The sequence below is a fragment of the Scardinius erythrophthalmus genome, assembly GCF_964197995.2.
Source record: "Scardinius erythrophthalmus genome assembly, chromosome: 23".
NCBI classification, from domain to species: Eukaryota; Metazoa; Chordata; class Actinopteri; order Cypriniformes; family Leuciscidae; genus Scardinius; species Scardinius erythrophthalmus.
In genome coordinates this window covers 25180013-25200072 of record NC_138243.1, presented here as the reverse complement: position 1 = coordinate 25200072, position 20060 = coordinate 25180013, and the positions used below count along the sequence as shown (strand labels likewise).

Here is a 20060-nt window from a genome sequence, read left to right as displayed (position 1 = left end):
TCTAATGAGAGAGATCCGCTTTCACTTTCGCTTTAAATTATTTCGTTTTGGCTTGTTTATAGTTATTTTTTTATTCTTGTTCTGTTCTGAATATCATTAAATTTAAAGGATAAATCATTGATCAAATCAAATTTGTGTGAAATGGCTTAACATTACCGTGACTTTGCGCACGAATTTTCTATGCACGCGAGGTTATGCGCATATGACTCAAACACTGGCAGACACAGCAGCAGTTGCAGGCAGGTATATTGATCATGAAATCAGAATTTTCTTGTCTTGAATTATTAATCCATTAATTAATTTATGTCACTTGTTTAATTTAATTAATATGTTAAAAAAAAAAAAAAAAACTCGCTTAGGGGCCCCCTGGTGGCGAGGGGGCCCCAAGCAGCCGCTTAGTTCGCTTATGCCTCGGGCCGGCCCTGGGAACACTACAGCTCTGCACACCACACAAATAGTGCTACTAATGCGGAGACCAAAGAAGTCTTGATTTTTAAATCAAGCATCATGTTAGTTCAGGGAGGTCACATCAGTTATGCTTGCTTCAGTTCACCCATGATTTGACAAGTACCTTGTTACAATGATCCTTTAAATTCACTCTATTCAGATGATAATGCTAGCTGCATTTAGACTCCCACCTCCATCTTCAGCTACAACTTAGCTGATGGATGTCAGTGATTCTAGGCTAGTGATGTAATCTTGTTTACCTCTTCTGTGTATTGTCATTTGTATTAAGCCATTTTTTCTGTCTTACAGTTGTGTGCAGCTATCAAATATGTGAACTACTGTAGCTGTTTTGACCCAGAACAAAATTGTACAAACAAACATAACTGTTGCCACGTTTAAATAAACTATTGATGAAAGTTGGCCTGATTGAATTAATTTCAAACAGAATTTGAGCTAATAGAAAGATATTTTAATAATCATAAAAATCCACAGTACACACAATTATTACACATAACTATTTTGTATTTCTGCATTTAACTACTGTATGACATACGTTTATATAAGTACTATCAACATTTCTAGAATATCGTCCACATCTTGGGTTTACGTTTTCAATTTTCACAGATTTCTCAAATAGGATTGCCTGTAAAGGATACATGTCATGCTGCCTTGGAACATAAAAAAAGATACTAGGCATTATCTGACAAAGTCAGTCATTATTCACTTTCATGTCATCCTTTTTTTTTTTTTTTTTTTTTTTTCATACAATGTGTCAGAGGCAATCATTCTGCCTGACATCAGTGTTTAAAAACAGATTTGGAACCACCTGAGGTTGAGTAAATGATTATAATTTTTTTTTAATGTTTGGTTGAACTCTCTCTTCATTATTAGGTTAATGTTGATCACTAAATTGTATCTGTCATTCTCGCACCTGAACACCTAAATACATATGACATATTCTGTAATAGCGGTATTTGTGTATTTGTTCACCCCCCTCCTCCCTTCAGTCATGAATGACAATCTGTAAAAATGTCCATCAGAGAGGATGCTGGCTGAAATATTCGAAGAGTTAAGATGTGTTTAACTGATATTTTAAACCAGCGGTAAAATAAAGCATAGACAATAGGATTCAGACCTGAGTTTATATGAATGGTCCATATTAGTAATGTCATTGTAGTGGATGTAATTGTTGTGGGTTTTGTTAGAGAACAGATATAGAATGAAATCCAGCAAAGCAGATAAGCCGTCACAATGATTCCTAATGTCAGAGCAGCTTTACTCTCAGATTTCCTCCTAACTGAAACTTCCATTACACATTTTACACCATTCATTTGAGAGTTAATAACCTTCACTTGCTGACGTGCAACATAAAATATCCTCAAATATGCAGTGATTATGACAGTACATGGAAATAAGAAGGAAAATGTAAAATCAGTGATTCTCCAAGCAGGAGTAATCAAAACATCACACTGACCGTAACACATTGTTTTGTCTGAGATGTTAAAATATCCATTACCAATTACATACCAAATATTGTAAACTGAACAGCAAAACCAGCAGAGACAGATGCTTATTAAGGTTTTAGTTATGGTTATTTTCTGTGGGTACTGTAAAGGGTGACACACAGCAACATAACGATCAACAGCAATTAAAACTAAATTACTAAGAGATGTAGAAATGAGCGATGCAGTGGTAATTACAAACAGTCCACAGTAAGTGTCTCCAAAGTACCAACATGTCTCAATTTGCTTGATGCCCTCTACGGGTATCACAATAAGTCCAATAAGCAGGTCGGCCACAGCCAGAGAGAGAATAAGCAGGTTGGTTGGAGTGTGAAGCTTCTTGAAGTGAGAGATGGAGATGATCACCAGCAGGTTCAGAAACACAGTCCATGCTGACAGCAATGATAAAAAAATGTAAATGATATTATGTTCAAAACTGGAGCGTTTTCCCTTGATACATGATGAGTTGATGGCAGGAAAGCAGTATTGAGTCTCATGATCCTCTGTCTCATAGGCCATGAGTGAGTCTCCTCCTGTTAGGAGTTTGTTCTGCTCTCCTTTCTGTCCTTTCATTTATAGTGTCTAGCTCAGGCTGGCCCACCCATTTTCACTCACTCTGATACTGCATAATGAAAAAACTATTATGGTTATGTGTTCTTACAAACTATTTTAACTCAAACGTTCTGGGAAAAAGTTTTTAGATAAACCTGAAAGAGCTGTTGGAAGCTTATTAGGGATGGTGACGTTGAATTCGTGGGACTGTGGTGTAGTTCGTGTATAACCTTTAACTTTTTTCTTCTGGCAATTGCATTTGGCTTCAAAATTCATAAAAGTTTTTGATCAATTTGATGACAATGAACATAGCTAAAGTGTGTTGATTCAGTAAGGGATCTTGTCAAATTACCATTGAATTATTGAAAGTGAATGCAATCACAGAGGTGATAATGCACACATACATGTGCTAGCTAAATGTATGTGTTAATCTATCTATCTATCTATCTATCTATCTATCTATCTATCTATCTATCTATCTATCTATCTATCTATCTATCTATCTATCTATCTATCTATCTATCTATCTATCTATCTATCTATCTATCCATCCATCCATCTATCCATCCATCTATCTATCCATCTATGCCTCTGTTTAAACCTGCACTGAAACCATTCAAGCCACTGCTACCAAAGACTGTATCGCTAATAGCTCGACATTAGCACTCAAGCCGCCGCCCGCTAATAGCTGATCATAAACTACACTTTTGACAAAGTTTCTGGCTGTTTCTATTCAGCTATTTAGAATAAAAGGATGCACGCTGTACGTGTAACTGTGAGGGAACTAAGAGACGATTCTGAGAGAGTTGGGGGATCGTTTCCATTCAGAAATGATCACCCTATTCTTTTCGACTTTACCATTCACTTTTAGAGCTTTGGAGTCCTGGGGCTCAAAAATAATTGTCATTTGAAATTAATTTATTAAATCTCTTGATTATGATTAGACTATAAAGGCATAATTTAGGTAGTTATGCACCCAGGGATTGTGTGTGTGTGTGTGTGTGTGTGTGTGTGTGTGTGTGCGTGTGTGCTTCATACAATACTACAGTCATATAGATTATTTAATGAATAATGTCTATGTAGATTTTTATTCTACTCTTTAATCCTATAAATATAAATATTTTAGAAAATGTTTAGACATATTAAAAAACATTTGACCTTGAATTAAAATTTTTTTTTTTTACCTCTGCTTCTAAACCATCATGGAACTTCTTAGATTTGTAACACTACAGCTCTGCACACCACACAAATAGTGCTACTAATGCGGAGACCAAAGAAGTCTTGATTTATAAATCAAGCATCATGTTATTTCAGGGAGGTCACATCAGTTATGCTTGCATCAGTTCACCCATGATTTGACAAGTACCTTGTTACAATGATCCTTTAAATTCACTCTATTCAGATGATAATGCTAGCTGCATTTAGACTCCCACCTCCATCTTCAGCTACAACTTAGCTGATGGATGTCAGTAATTCTAGGCTAGTGATGTAATCTTGTTTACCTCTTCTGTGTATTGTCATTTGTATTAAGCCATTTTTTTCTGTCTTACAATTGAGTGCAACTATCAAATATGTGAACTACTGTAGCTGTTTTATTTTAGCAGATGGGTAAAATATTGCTGATCTCCTCACCTTGTCCAGGCATGGCTTCATCATGCTTCATTCAGTTTGACCCAGAACAAAATTGTACAAACAAACATAACTGTTGCTATGTATAAATAAACTGTAATTGCAATTTTTTTAACCTTACTGAAAAACAGCATCAACAGGTGTAAGAAACATTCAAGAGGCAAAATTGTAATAAAGAGAAAAGGCTTTATTCTCTGTGGATTCTTTTCACAGACCGCAGTCACCCCGCCATGAAAAACAGACAATCCCACACACATAATAAAACTGAGACATTTTATACAGGTTTCTAACATCTTGACCACACCTACTTAGTTTTCTGTAACTTTCCAAAAGATACCCCCTATCTTCAACTGGCCTGGACTGGTTTTCTACCCCCCTGAGCAGGTCACACTGTTCTTTGTCCCTGAGAAGCCAAAAGGCCTTCATTTATGACCTAAATTACCTCCTGCTTCCCTCAGTTGCTAGAAACCCTCACAGAAACACGATTAAATGGAATTAACAGTTTGGAAACAAATGAATATAAGAAATACTGAATTTTTTCACAACAAAACTATTGATGAAAGTTGGCCTGATTGAATTAATTTCAAACCGAATTTGAGCTAATAGCAAGATATTTTAATAAGCATAAAAATCCACAGTACACACAATTATTACACATAACTATTTTGTATTTCTGCATTTAACTTCTGTATGACATAAGTTTATATAAGTACTATCAACATTTCTACAACGTCCACCTCTTGGGTTTACTTTTTCAATTTTCACAGATTTCTCAAATAGGATTGCCCGTAAAGGACACATGTCATGCTGCCTTGAAACATAAAAAAAGATACTAGGCAGTATCTGACAACGTCAGTCATCATTCACTTTCATTTCATCCTTTTTTGTTTGAGTAAATGATTATCATTTTTTTATGTTTGGTTGAACTCTCTCTTCATTATTAGGTTAATGTTGATCACTAAATTGTATCTGTCATTCTCGCACCTGAACACCTAAATACATATGACATATTCTCTAATAGCGGTATTTGTGTATTTGTTCACCCCCCTCCTCCCTTCAATCATGAATGACAATCTGTAAAAATGTCCATCAGAGAGGATGCTGGCTGAAATATTCGAAGAGTTAAGATGTGTTTAACTGATATTTTAAACCAGCGGTAAAATAAAGCATAGATAATAGGATTCAGACCTGAGTTTATATGAATGGTCCAAATTAGTAATGTCATTGTAGTGGATGTAATGTTGTGGTTTTTGTTAGAGAACAGATATAGAATGGAATAAAGCAAAGCAGATAAGCCGTCACAATGATTCCTAATGTCAGAGCAGCTTTACTCTCAGATTTCCTCTTCACTGAAACTTCCATTACACATTTTAAACCATTCATGTGAGAGTTAATAACCTTCACTTGCAGACGTGCAACATAAAATATCCTCAAATATGCAGTGATTATGACAGTACATGGAAATAAGAAGGAAAATATCAAATCAGTGAATCTCCAAGCAGGAGTAATCGGTAACACTTTAGAATACTGTATCTTACTTACTGCATAACTAATAAGGAATTATTGAGGAACTAATAGATAATTATTTATTAACACTTAAGTCACTACTGTTAACTACTAAGGAAGATGTGTTAACTAATTAGTATGTAATAGAATTGTATGATTGTGTTAAGTTTCAGTTAGTTAATCAATAACTAATGAATTATGTCATAACTCTTGAAGAACTATTATTAATTATCTATTAATTAATGTGCAAGAAAAATAACTAAGAAGTAACTACTAATGAACAGTCATACACAGTGGTTACTACAATAAACCGTTTTATTTTAGCAGTGGAGTGGTGGATGAAGTATACACATCAAGTACTTGAGTAAAAGTACAGATAACCCAATACAATATTACTCCAGTAAAATGATAAACTATTGGCCTATTCATTTTCAAAATTACTTTAGTAAAAGTACAAAGGTAATTACTTGAAAAGTAAAAAGCACTGATCAATGTTTTTTATTTTATTTTCTAGCCAGTTTTAGTCATTCTTCAGCTCTAATAAGAAAGATAAGTGCAGACATTTACTAGGCTATATATTGATCTGCAAATAAGCAAACTTTTTATTTAATTAGCAAAATGTATCATAATGTATGATGACTTATCTATTTTACAAAGGTTTAGATAATACCGTTAATAATGTGTTTTTTACAGTAAGTTTGATTTGAGTCAGAAGTATGTGGTAATTCTGTATTAATTACTAATGAGTTCCCTATATTCTCACTTTAGAATACTGTTCCAGGTTCCAAGTAATTCCTGAAGAATTATCTAATAATTATTTGTTAATTACCAATTAATTTCCTTATATGTTCACTTTAGAATACTGTTTCAGGTTATAAGTAGCCTAATTCCTGGATAATTATTTGATAATTATTTATTAATTACTAATGAGTTCCCTATATTCTCACTTTAGAATACTGTTCCAGGTTCCAAGTAATTCCTGCAGAATTATTTGATAATTATTTATGAATTACTAATAAGTTCCCTATATTTTCAGTTTCCCTCAGTCATTGCCTCAAACATGAATTTACTCAATGGCATTCTATGCTGAGGAAAACAGACACACACAGTACTGTATATAAAATATAAAAACAGGTTAGTTTTGTAAGACTGTTCATTAGTAGTTACTTCTTAGTTATTTTTCTTGAACCTTAATTAGTAGATAATTAGTAGTAGTTCTTCAAGAGTTATGACAGAATTCATTATTTATTGATTAACTAACTGTTACTTAACACAATCATAAAAATATATTACATACTGATTAGTTAACACATCTTCCTTAGTAGTTAACAGTAGTGAAGAAGTAGTTAATGAATAATTACCTATTAGTTCTTCAATAATTACTTATTAGTTATGCAGTAAGTAAGATACAGTATTCTAAAGTGTTACCGAGTAATCAAAACATCACACTGGCCGTAACACATAGTTTTGTCTGAGATGTTAAAATATCCATTACCAATTACATACCAAATATTGTAAACTGAACAGCAAAACCAGCAGAGACAGATGCTTATTAAGGTTTTAGTTATGGTTATTTTCTGTGGGTACTGTAAAGGGTGACACACAGCCACATAACGATCAACAGCAATTAAAATTAAATTACTAAGAGATGTAGAAAGGAGCGACGCAGTGGTAATTACAAACAGTCCACAGTAAGTGTCTCCAAAGTAACTTTAGTAAAACAAAGTACAAAGTAAAAAAGTAAAGTCTGCAGTAGCTACCTGTTAAGAATGATTTTAAATATATATTTTTAATTCCTATGATAGGATTCCCTATAGAGCAATAGACTGCACACATGTTGCAATCTCCACAGCTCTCGGAGAACATGAGTCAGAAAGTCAGAAAAGTCCTTTCACAGCCTTAAAGGTAGGGTAGGTAATCCTGTTCAGAAACATTTTTTTTTTATACTGGGTGAAATGGTCCTTCCCTTCTGATAGTAGTCAATACATTATGTGTTCAGAAAAAGGAATGAAAAAAATCTGACCTCTGTAGCAGCTGTAGGACAGTAAAAACTCTGACCAATCACTGCCATTCGGTGCGAATGTAAAGAACCAATCAGATGCCTTCATGTCTCGTGCCCGAGCACCACTGCGTGCACTCATCACATGTCACCGTTCCCGGAAATATTCAGCTCACTACACCGAGTAAGCAGGAGTTTGCGGCACAATGGCTGAGAAAATGCAGCAAAAAGTACCAATGCCAGCTTTGCTACTTTGTTAAACTACTTCCTCGGACCCTGCCCGCACTCTTGGGAACGACCTCCTCTGCTTCACCCTCGACCCCAGACCTGTCCTCGAACCGACGATGCGTTACTTGTCACCGGAGTGTAACGTTAGTCCTCATCAGTGTCAACAATGTTTTCATCATGGAAACTCTTACATGCAAAACACCGTATATGTTATGACTCTTACACGAAATTCACCTTCATCACAGTTTAACTGATGGTAATGGAAAGACGTGTATCAATGCAACCTAGCTTTGCCTTATAAATATAGCTCATTACCTATAGCCAAAATATAGCTCGTTACCGAATCAAACAATATATTTTAAACTTTACCAGTATCGATATGCTAGCTTGATAGTGAGTACTAAAAGCCATCATATTTGTTTATATTCATAGTGATAAAGTTAGGTATTTTATTATATGTGATTCTGACATGATGTCACTGCATGCTCTGCGCTCCTTCCTCCGCGTTCATGTGTTTTGGGGGCGTGGCTTTAGAAGGAGCCCAGAAGGGAGGGGGTGGAGTGAATGGAAATAATGAGCTGTGTTTACAACAGTCATGAGAGGTCTACAGACACTCGATTTTTATACTTTCTTTTTCAGAGTACTTACATTTTAATTATGTATTGGTATATAAAGACAGTTTAAACAAATTTGGAATGTTTTTTTTTTTAGAAAAATCTTACCTACTCTAGCTTTAATGTTCAGGAAGGGCTACTATGTGAAGTGATTTTTATTTGCATTGAGATCAATCTTTAAATAAATAGTAACTAACAGGACAATTATTTACTGTACATTTCATCTGCAGATGACTTGTGATCATGAATGCATGATCACAAGTTTGGATGCCAAATGGCCTGGCTTAGTGCATGACTCACAAATTTTCCGTGAGTCTATTTTGTGTCAGCGCTTTGAGGAAGGCAAGTTCAATTTGGTACAGTACACTTTAAAGTTTTAATTTTAATAGCAAAACTTACACAATTTTCCCCTTTTCTGTTCTATGACAGGGCTTTTTGATGGCCTGTTGGTAGGAGATTGAGGTTATGCATGCCAGAGGTTTTTGCTAACCCCCTATCCTGACCCTCAGACAGGGCCACAAAACCGCTTCGATGTGGCCCTCAGTAAAACCAGGGTCAAGATCGAGATGACCTTTGGCATCCTAAAGGCACGTTTCAACTGCCTTAGGCGCTTAAGAGTGTCACCAGAGCAGGCATCACAGATAGTCGCTGCATGTGTCATTCTGCATAATATAGCCACTATCAGAAAGGAGCGATTACCACCACAAAACCAGCTTCTCCCTGATGAAATTGACCCCATCACACTTGACCACCCAGCTGGCGCAGCTGTCAGAGATGCAATCACAACACAATATTTTACTTAATAAAAGCACACTGACACTGCAGATATGTCTCAAACTGTTTTATTGGTCATCATGTGGCTAGGGGGGAAGAAAGAGAGCAAGAAAAATTACATTAATAAACATTCATAGTGTTCATACTAAAGGGTTACTTGGTTAAAAAAAGTTCACATACTGAGATCTGTTTTTTCCAGCTGTTTGATCTCCAATTTAATTTTTTTTTAATTTGGAGCCTCCTCAGCTCACAGTCCAGCTCCTTCAGTGTGCCAGTAGCGTAGCCAGGAATCACAATGTGGGTGGGCCCAGAAAAAATCAGGTGGGCACAGCCTAAAATGCATCTGTTATCAAAATAGGCCAACACAACTACACCTGCTTGAATACACCACAGTTTAATCAGAGCACAAGCATGTAAGTCATCATAAGCAGTGTTAATAAAGAACATAACGATAAGAACAGCATTTCCACTGTGCGCGGCCAGGCCACACCACACACACACGCGCATCTGACAGATGCGAAACAACATCATCAAATCAGCAGCAGGACAGTAGTGGACAGTGTGTAAAAACCAAAAACAATGCTTGGTCATAGTCTGGCTCAGCGGCCACATAAACCACGTTATATAAACAACATTGACTAGGCAACTACATAAACGTAGATTGGCTTACTTTTGATGACTAGCTTATAACAGGAGACGACGGGGCTGGGGGTCGCACACAGTTTTAAATTCGAACACATTATTCTCTGAGTGTAGTGTGTACACTACACACACCGGCGGCGTCTGTCCGCTGCGCCCAGCAACGGCTCAGGACCTTGTTCAAAATCCTGCCGCGCCACAGAGCGCTATTTACATAGTTTTATATTAAATTTACATTTATTTGTCTCAAATCGTAGTTAATGAATCTGACTTCACCCTGGGCTGCAATATACGTTTAGTTTTATATTCATGTACAGAAATCAGCTGCTTGAATGAATATTGCTGACATTATCGGATTTTCAGGTGAGAGTTGTCCTAGACGCGGCGCTGCGCGTCCAGTGTGCGACCCCCTTAAGAGTTGAACACTGCAATGATTTCGTTATAGTCCAACGATTCAGTCAATTCTCCTGAACATCTGCATTATCTTCCTCCTGTGGTGGCCGTGGTCTTTTTGACACAAACTTGTTGCTCTGTTTCATTTTAGTTTAACATAACGTTCCTTAGCTAAACTTCAGTGTCCCTCTGTGAAATGTGCTCGTCGTTGTGAAGGGGGGATGGGCTGTTCGCAATCATCTGAGTCTGACTCCGAAATGCGCTACGCGGGCATTTCGTCATCACCATGACAACCAAACAAGAATCAAGAAACATTAAGATTTATTTTTATAGGTCAAAATTGTTATAATCGCAACATAATTTCCTAGGCTACCTTGTGAGGCCACTGAGTGACTAGATGGGCCTGACTGACAGGTGGGTGGGCCCAGGCCCACCCAGGCCCACCCGTAGCTACGCGAGTGCAGTGTGCAGTCTAGTTCGAGGCTCCTTTTGTACAGGGCCCTGACTGAGTCTGTTTCCACCTGAAACAATTCCACCACAAACAATCATTACACGTTTTCTGGAGGTTGATCAAATCACAAAAAGTGGCATGACTTTCTACAAACACAGTCGTGACTGTAAATTATGTCAAGGGTTTAAAGCATTAACTTGTTCACATTCCTTCTGTAGCCCATTGAGGTAGAGGCTTCAGTTTCTGGGGCAGGTTGTGAAAAATCCTACAAAAGAGATGTGTAAGGGCCAGTCACTTAATTATGACATTCAAATGTGTGCTATAATAAAAAGCTAAGTGCATTCACCTCAGCAACTGTCTCAGAACACACAGACAGAGTGTCTTCATCGTTTGGTTCATCCTAATAAATAAAAGGCCAATGTAAAGCATAACTGTTATAAAGCAGGTTCCCTTTCGTTTTCACTCCGAGTTACGTCGGATGACGACGAATGGGGTTTTGCTTAGAAATCCTATCATCTTCGAGTATATAAAACGAGCCAATGGCAATGAAATGCCATGGGTCTGCGGAATTTGCATAGCGTAACTCCGCCCCACCCTGGCTTTGTATATAAGGAAGTGCGCTGGCAACATGCAGATATGTTTTTGCTTCGGAGCCAAGTTGATGTACTTCACTCCACAGCCAATCCTGAGATTCATCTCTTCATTTCTCTTCGAGACGAGCCTCTCCCCAAGTGTTGGTGTGACAGCGAGTTCCAGCGAGTGCACATTCCCTGCTTATCTGTGCAGTGATTTGCCAGTGTCTGTGTGTTCTCTCCTGGTCGCTTCAGCATTTGTGGAGAAATCTCCTTTCTAAAAGAGCTTGCACGCGGCACGTCTTTTTAAAGATGCCTCGCCCCTGCACTTCTGGTTGCGGTCTATTTGTTTTTGACTCTGATGGGCACAATCGCTGTCTTGTGTGTCTGGGTTTAGAGCACGCTAAGGCAGCGTTTGTGGATGAGTCATGTTCCCATTGCGGGAACATGCCCATCGCACGGTTACGGTCGAGACTCAATGACCTTCATGGTTGAGTCCCCTCATCCGCACCCCGATCTACGGGCTCCGCGAGAGCTAGTACTTCGGCTGGCGGCCAGGGTGACCTGAGGGTTACGATGTGGGACAAAGCGCCGACTATTCCACGCTCCACACCGTCCTCTAGTGCCGTGCAACCCGCGAGTGGTTCAAATGAGCCTGCAGTACAGTCCTCGGACTTGCCGCGGATCTCATTTGGCGCTCCAGAGGAAGATTCGATGTCGATCGCTGCATCACAGGGTGGGCGAGAGTTCTTGGGAAGTGAGGATTCGGCTGTGCTGCCACCTTCGGGTGTGCCAGCATTGCCCGAGTCTGATCCCGAGATGACTGCCATGCTTTCCCGGGCAGCCGCGGCCACTGGGCTTGAGTGGTCCCCGCCACCTGGTCCGGTGCGCTCGTGGCTTGACGATTGGATTTGGGTTCCGCCGCTGATCCTCGTCAGCGCGCGTCCCCAATGCCTTTCTTCCCGGACGTGCATGAGGATGTCACAAGGTCCTGGAAGGCACCATTATCTTCTCGTGATCGCTCGGCGACCTCCTCCGCCCTGCCTCCTCTCGATCAGGCGGCCGCCAAAGGGTACACTGGGGTTCCCCAGATTGAACGCTCTGTTGCGATTCAGCTGTGTCCTCAGAGTGCTTCTTCCCGTGGTGACCCAAAGCACCCCTCCAAAGCCTGTAGGTACTCCTCCACGCTTGTGGCGAAGGCCTATAGAGCTGCGGGGCTGGCGGCCTCCTCACTGCATGCCATGGCGACACTCCAGGTCTACCAGGCCCAGATGTTGCGTGACATGCACAAGGGGAGGACTGACCCAGCGCTCTTTGATGAGCTGCGTGCCGCCACCGACCTTGCTCTCCGAGCGACGAAGGTGACCGCACGCTCCCTAGGTCAGGTGATGTCCACTTGCGTGGTCCAGGAGAGACATCTGTGGCTCAACCTGGCCGATATGTGTGAGGCCGAGCAGACCCGGTTCCTCGACACTCCCATATCCCAGGCTGGCCTCTTCGGCGGTGCGGTTGAGGACTTTGCCCAGCAGTTCTCGACCGCCCAGGAGCAGACTGAGGCTCTCAGACATGTCCTGCCCCGACGGCCAGCTGCTGCCTCCACCCAGCCGTCGGCACAGGTGCCTCAGTCTGTTCGCCGCCGAGTGCGCCCTTCTACGGCTCCCGCCCCTCCCGCACGGCCCCAGCAGCAGCCTCCATCCCGGTCGCGTCGTGGAGGACGCCGTAGGAAGGCACCACAGCCCTCTCCCGCCCCGTGCCCTGCTAAACGCCAGGCCAAACGGCACTCCTGAGATGGGCTGCTCAGAGATGGCGTTGAGTTCTTCCCAGGAGCCGGTAGCAGGGCCGCTCCTTCCCCCGGTGGAGGGCCGGGGGAGAATCCTTGGTTTTTCCCACCCCGCTGCTCGTCCCACGACGGGCAGCACCCTTTTGTGGTCAAAGAAAGAACTCCGTCCCCCATCTCTGAGCACACAGAGTGTCCGGATGACAGTGCGCGCCGCTCACGAGCTTCGCCACTCTCGTCCCCCTCTGTCGCCAGTTTCCTGCCAGAGCACGCCCCAGTGGGACGCTGGTCCTCCCCTGGCCTCCTCTGGCAGGACGCGGCTAATGACCGTGCCCCCGCACCGGGCCGCTATGCCACCCACGCCTGGGCCGGTCATTCCGCCTCGCTGCACCACCTAGGGTACGTCTGTGGTCCGTATGACCCCGCTGGTACAGTTCCTGGAAGCCTGGTTAGAGCTTCCCAGGCTGTCCCGCTGGGTCGCGAGGACCATCAGGCTCGGCTACGCGATTCAGTTCGCGCGGTCTCCTCCCCGCTTCAGGGGAGTCCGCTTCACTATGGTCGGTGGCAATGCCCCGGTTATGAGAGCGGAGGTCGCTACCTTACTGGCGAAGGGTGCGATCGAGACTGTCCCTCCAGCCGAAATGAGGTCCGGCTTTTACAGCCCTTACTTCATTGTACCGAAGAAATCCGGTGGGTTACGGCCAATCCTCGACTTGCGCGTCTTGAACCGCTCCCTTCACAGGATGCCGTTCAAGATGCTCACGGCCAAGCGCATTTTCGAGTGTATACGGCCGCAGGATTGGTTTTCAGCGATCGACCTGAAGGACGCCTACTTTCATGTCTCCATTCTTCCTCGACACAGACCGTTTCTACGGTTTGCTTTCGAGGGGCAGGCATACCAGTACGCGGTTCTCCCTTTCGGGCTAGCCCTGTCTCCTCGCGTCTTTACGAAGGTCGTCGAGGCAGCCCTTGTTCCCCTTCGGGAACACGGGGTTCGCATCCTGAACTATCTCGACGACTGGCTGATCCTAGCTCACTCTCGAGACCAGGTTTGCGAACACAGGGACCTTGTGCTCCGGCACCTAGCTCGTCTGGGCCTTCGGGTCAACTGGGAGAAGAGCAAACTCTGCCCCGTGCAGAGGATCTCTTTTCTCGGTATGGAGATCGACTCAGTCACCATGTGCGCGCAGCTTACGAGCGAGCGCGCGCAATCACTGCTGACTTGCCTTCGTCAGTTCGAGGGCAAGAGTGTGGTCCCACTGAAACTATTTCAGAGGCTCCTGGGACATATGGCATCCGCAGCGGCTGTCACGCCGCTCGGGTTGCTTCATATGAGACCACTTCAGCTTTGGCTTCGCGATCGAGTCCCGAGGTGGGCATGGCACCACGGCACGCTCCGAGTTCCAGTGACTCCGACCTGCCGTCAGACCGCCACCCCGTGGTCGAACCTCAGTTTTCTTTGGGCCGGAGTGCCCTTGGAACGAGTGTCCAGGCATGTTGTTGTGTCAACAGATGCTTCCACCACGGGCTGGGGCGCCATGTGCAATGGACATGCTGCCGCGGGCTCCTGGACAGGACCCCAGCGCCTTTGGCATGTCAATTGCCTCGAGTTGTTGGCTGTACGTCTTGCCCTGCACCGCTTCCATGCGTTGCTCAGGGGTCAACATGTACTGGTCCGATCGGACAATACCGCGACTGTAGCGTACATCAACCTTCAAGGTGGTCTGCGCTCCCGCCGTATGTCACAACTCGCCCGCCACCTCCTCATATGGAGTCCGAAGCATCTGAGGTCGCTTCGTGCCATTTATATTCCGGGAGACCTGAACCAGGCGGCCGACGAGCTGACTCGGCTTCGGCCTCTCGCTGGAGATTGGCGACTCCATCCCCAGACGGTTCAGCTGATTTGGGATCAGTTCGGGGACGCACAGGTAGACCTGTTTGCCTCCCAAGACTCGTCCCACTGCGACCTGTATTATTCCCTGACCGAGGGCACGCTCGGCACGGATGCACTGGCGCACAGCTGGCCGCGGGGCCTTCGCAAGTATGCGTTTCCCCCAGTGAGCCTCCTTGCGCAGACCTTGTGCAAGATCAGGGAGGACGAGGAGCAGGTACTTTTGGTTGCCCCGTATTGGCCCAACCGCACCTGGTTCTCGGAACTAATACTCCTCGCGACAGCACCTCCCTGGCCAATTCCTCTGAGGAAGGACCTGCTTTCTCAGGGACGGGGCACCTTATGGCACCCTCGTCCCGATCTTTGGAAGGACGTGTGGCTACTGGACGGGATGAGGCAGGTTTGAGTACCCTACCACCAGCGGTGGTGGCTACCATCACTTCCGCTAGAGCATTGTCCACGAGACATGCCTATGCGTTGAAGTGGAACCTCTTCGTCAACTGGTGTTCTTCTAAAAATATAGAACCCACGAAATGCCCCATCAGCGTCGTGCTTTCCTTCCTGCAAGAAGGGTTGGAGCGAAGGCTGTCTCCCTCCACCCTGAAAGTGTATGTTGCCGCCATTGCCGCACATCACGACGCAGTTGATGGTAAGTCCTTAGGAAAGCACGACCTGATCGTCAGGTTCCTGAGGGGAGTGAGGAGACTGAATCCTCCTCGTCCTCCCCTCGTACCCTCTTGGGACCTCTCAGTGGTTTTAACTGCCCTGCAGAGTGCTCCCTTTGAGCCTCTGCAATCAGTGGAGCTTAAGTTCCTGTCAATGAAGACAGCGCTCCTGGTTGCATTGGCCTCCATCAAGAGGGTAGGGGACCTGCAGGCATTTTCGGTTGACGAAGCGTGCCTGGAATTTGGACCGGCTAACTCTCACGTGATCCTGAGACCCCGGCCTGGATATGTGCCCAAGGCTCCCACCACACCCTTTCGAGATCAGGTGGTGAACCTGCAAGCGCTGTCTTTGGAGGAGGCAGACCCAGCCTTGGCACTGCTCTGTCCAGTACGCGCACTCCGTGCTTACGTGGAGAGAACGCAGTGTTTCAGGACCTCAGACCAGCTCTTTGTCTGTCATGGTGGGAAGCTGAAGGGAAAGGCTCTCTCCAAGCAAAGGCTGTCTCACTGGATAGTGGACGCCATTGCTTTGGCATACCAGCAGCAAGGTCGACCGTGCCCCCTTGGTGTGACGGCCCACTCCACCCGGAGTGTGGCAGCCTCTTGGGCTCTAGCGCATGGCGCCTCGCTAACAGACATCTGCAGAGCTGCAGGCTGGGCGACACCTAACACATTCGCGAGATTCTATAATTTCCGAGTGGAGCCAGTTTCTTCTCATGTACTCGCTTCAACTAGCCGGTAAGAGATTCTGCTCAGGTGTCTTCGCTTGCTCGCCATTCCTCTCCACGGACGGGAAACGTGCGATATTTCCTCAGGTGAGCCTGATAAGCCCTGAGTCTCCTCCAGCACTGACGACGTCAACGCCAGAGTTATGCCACCGGCAGCTTTCGTGCTTGGCTAGGTGCCTCCATGTGCATGGTTCCCCTCCGGGTGACCCCCACATGTGTATTCCACTGTAAGCCTTTGAGCATGTGTCTTTCCCTTGGCAAGCCACCTTGCCACCCCTGGGGTGAAATATTCCACCTGCGGCTGGACACCCCAGTGATTCTCCATATGCAGTTCCTTCGGGTCATATGTGTATTCTTAAGTCCCCCCCTTCGGGTTGGGCATGATTGCATATTTCCACTGGATATGCTTCCCAGTGTACCTTGGTATTCCTGTGTTAAGTAGGACTCCTTCGTCCGTGCTAGTCTCACGACAGGGAGCTCAGACTTACGCAGGGCACTGGAAGACAGTCGAGAGGTGGCGTGATTACACTGGGAACCCCATTCGTCGTCATCCGACGTAACTCGGAGTGACAACGAAAGGGAACGTCTCGGTTACGGATGTAACCTTCGTTCCCTGAGTAGGGAACGGAGACGTTACGTCTCCCTGCCACTTCCGCTGTACCGCTGGAACGCCTTAGTTCAGTCTCGGCTCCTCAGCAAAGACATATCTACATGTTGCCAGCGCACTTCCTTATATACAAAGCCAGGGTGGGGCGGAGTTATGCTATGCAAATTCCGCAGACCCATGGCATTTCATTGCCATTGGCTCGTTTTATATACTTGAATATGATAGGATTTCTAAGCGAAACCCCATTCGTCGTCATCCGACGTAACGTCTCCGTTCCCTACTCAGGGAACGAGGGTTACATCCGTAACCGAGACGTTATGTTTGGTGTTCTGTCTGCTGCATACTGACCTCTGTGTGGCAGACTGTGTGCATGTGTGCTGGCTTCAACAGGGACACTGTATTTCCCTCTACTGCAGAACAGAGTCAGCCATATTTAACTTTTTTTAAAAACATTAGTAATGCATTGTACACATATACCCAGTGTCACTTGCTTAGAGGAGTCAGCACCAGGGTCAGACTGTACAGCACATGCAATCCCATCCATAATCGGCCGCCCCTTATTGTTGCTCAGAGCCAACTCCTCCGCCACAGTGTAATCTTGAGGAGGTGGCCCTCCCCCAGTTTTCCTCATTTCACATTTTTTTCTGTTTGCTGCAAACAAGTGTTTGTGATTAAATGTTCAAAAAAATAATAATAAAAGGTTATGGTAAATACTCACCACTTTGAATTATATTTTTATATTTTGTCTTGATCTGCTGCCAAGAACGTTTGGAGTTGGGGTTGCATCTAAAAATCAATGAATATCAATCTTTCTTAGGATGTAATAGCCTATACATTCAAATTTTACATATATCTACACACACGTATGTATGTATGTATGTATGTATGTATGTATGTATATATATATATATATATATATATATATATATATCTCAACACGAATACATTTTCATTTTAGCATTTAATGCATTTTTAATATGATTAGCCTACATAAATGTACATTAATTGTTTAACCTACGCATCAACGCAATCAGCAATCTTCCTCCAAGATTGTTCTCTTGCTTTGGCAGCAGATACAGTGTTACTGCGTGCTTGAAAAATACTTCTATATTCTTCATATTTCTGAAGAATTATCTCTTGCTCCTGCGCTGAAAAGTATATAGCTCTCGTTCTATCCATATCGAACGCGATTGGTTGTTCAGTGTCGACGTCACTCTTTTATGTGCACGCACGCGTGGATTAATCATAGCTTAAGGATCAAAGCCTGAGTTGACAGAGAAAGTTGATGAGCTGTGTCATGGTACCAATAAAGCCTGATTGCATCGGTTTGGTTTTGTCGACTCAAAACCAATCATGTAACCCCGAGTTTGTTCAGCTACCTTCATGGTACAGGCCCCAGTTTTCAATATCTCACATAAATATCAGGACATAAATAAGCCTAACGTAGAGGTTGTAAATAAACGAGCACAATTTGCAAACTAGATAAATTGCAATAATCATGTCTTCGGAGTCTGTGTGCCTGTTCCATGCCCGACGCAGTTACCGGTGTACAGGGTGGGGGGGGGGGGGGGGGGTGTAGGGGTTAGAGATGCGCGGATGGGCTATTATTTCATCCGCAACCGCATCACAAAACTCATCATCCGTCCGCCATCCATCCGCACCAACGTTTTTGACCAATTTTCAAAACCGCACCTGCCCGCCATCCGCTGATTGCTGTATACATAATATTTTTCATTTGATTGGTTCAACCGCCCGCCACCCGCCCGAATTGAATTCAAATATTATTTTTCGTCACGTCATCCGCCCGATCCGCGGTTTATCCGCGGAGTCCGCGGCTGTAACCGCCAACCGCGCATCTCTAGTAGGGGTATTTACGACAGTGCAAGTATTCCACAGCGACTCTAGGGGTCGCTGTTTGACAAAAACACAATTTCTCCACAGTGTGCCTTTAATGAATAATGTCTATGTAGATTTTTATTCTACTCTTTAATCCTATAAATATAAATATTTTAGAAAATGTTTAGACATATTAAAAAACATTTGACCTTTAATTAAACTTTTTTTTTTTACCTCTTCCTCCAAACCATCATGGAACTTCTTAAGTGATTTGGAACACTACAGCTCTGCACACCACACAAATAGTGCTACTAATGCGGAGACCAAAGAAGTCTTGATTTATAAATCAAGCATCATGTTAGGTCAGGGAGGTCACGTCAGTTATGCTTGCATCAGTTCACCCATGATTTGACAAGTACCTTGTTACAATGATCCTTTAAATTCACTCTATTCAGATGATAATGCTAACTGCATTTAGACTCCCACCCCCATCTTCAGCTACAACTTAGCTGATGAGTGTCAGTGATTCTAGGCTAGTGATGTAATCTTGTTTACCTCTTCTGTGTATTGTCATTTGTATTAAGCCATTTTTTCTGTCTTACAATTGTGTGCAACTATCAAATATGTGAACTACTGTAGCTGTTTTATTTTAGCAGATGGGTAAAATATTGCTGATCTCCTCACCTTGTCCAGGCATGGCTTCATCATGCTTCATTCAGTTTGACCCAGAACAAAATTGTACAAACAAACATAACTGTTGCTATGTATAAATAAACTATTGATAAAAGTTGGCCTGATTGAATTAATTTTAAACAGAATTTGAGCTAATAGCAAGATATTTTAATAAGCATAAAAATCCACAGCACACACAATTATTACACATAACTATTTTGTATTTCTGTATTTAACTACTGTATGACATAAGTTTATATAAGTACTATCAACATTTCTAGAATATCGTCCACATCTTGGGTTTAAGTTTTCAATTTTCACAAATTTCTCAAATAGGATTGCCTGTAAAGGATACATGTCATGCTGCCTTGGAACATAAAAAAAGCATTATCTGACAAAGTCAGTCATCATTCACTTTCATTTCATCCTTTTTTTTTTTTTTTTTTTCATACAATGAAATTGGAATGTGTCAGAGGCAATCATTCTGCCTGACATCTCCCTCAGTGTTTAAAAACAGATTTGGAACAACCTGAGGTTGAGTAAATGATTATCTTTTTTAATGTTTGGTTGAACTCTCT

The 20060-nt window shown here is 43.2% G+C and overlaps 1 protein-coding gene and 1 pseudogene across 2 annotated transcripts; both read right to left on the bottom strand.

The window, feature by feature from the left end:
* Positions 1-1454: 1454 nt before the first annotated feature.
* Positions 1455-2522, bottom strand: LOC308684048 (trace amine-associated receptor 13c-like; the record flags this gene model as incomplete). The annotated part of the gene is made up of 1 exon (XM_081355079.1): positions 1455-2522. One exon carries the CDS (start codon positions 2520-2522, stop codon positions 1455-1457), a length of 1068 nt encoding a protein of 355 aa, XP_081211205.1.
* Positions 2523-5190: 2668 nt separating this feature from the next.
* On the bottom strand, positions 5191-12874 carry LOC308683467 (trace amine-associated receptor 13c-like; annotated as a pseudogene). The gene is made up of 4 exons: positions 12829-12874; positions 11871-12087; positions 7084-7346; positions 5191-5671 (listed from the first exon to the last, which is right to left on the bottom strand). The product of its transcript is annotated as a trace amine-associated receptor 13c-like (transcript).
* Positions 12875-20060: the final 7186 nt, after the last annotated feature.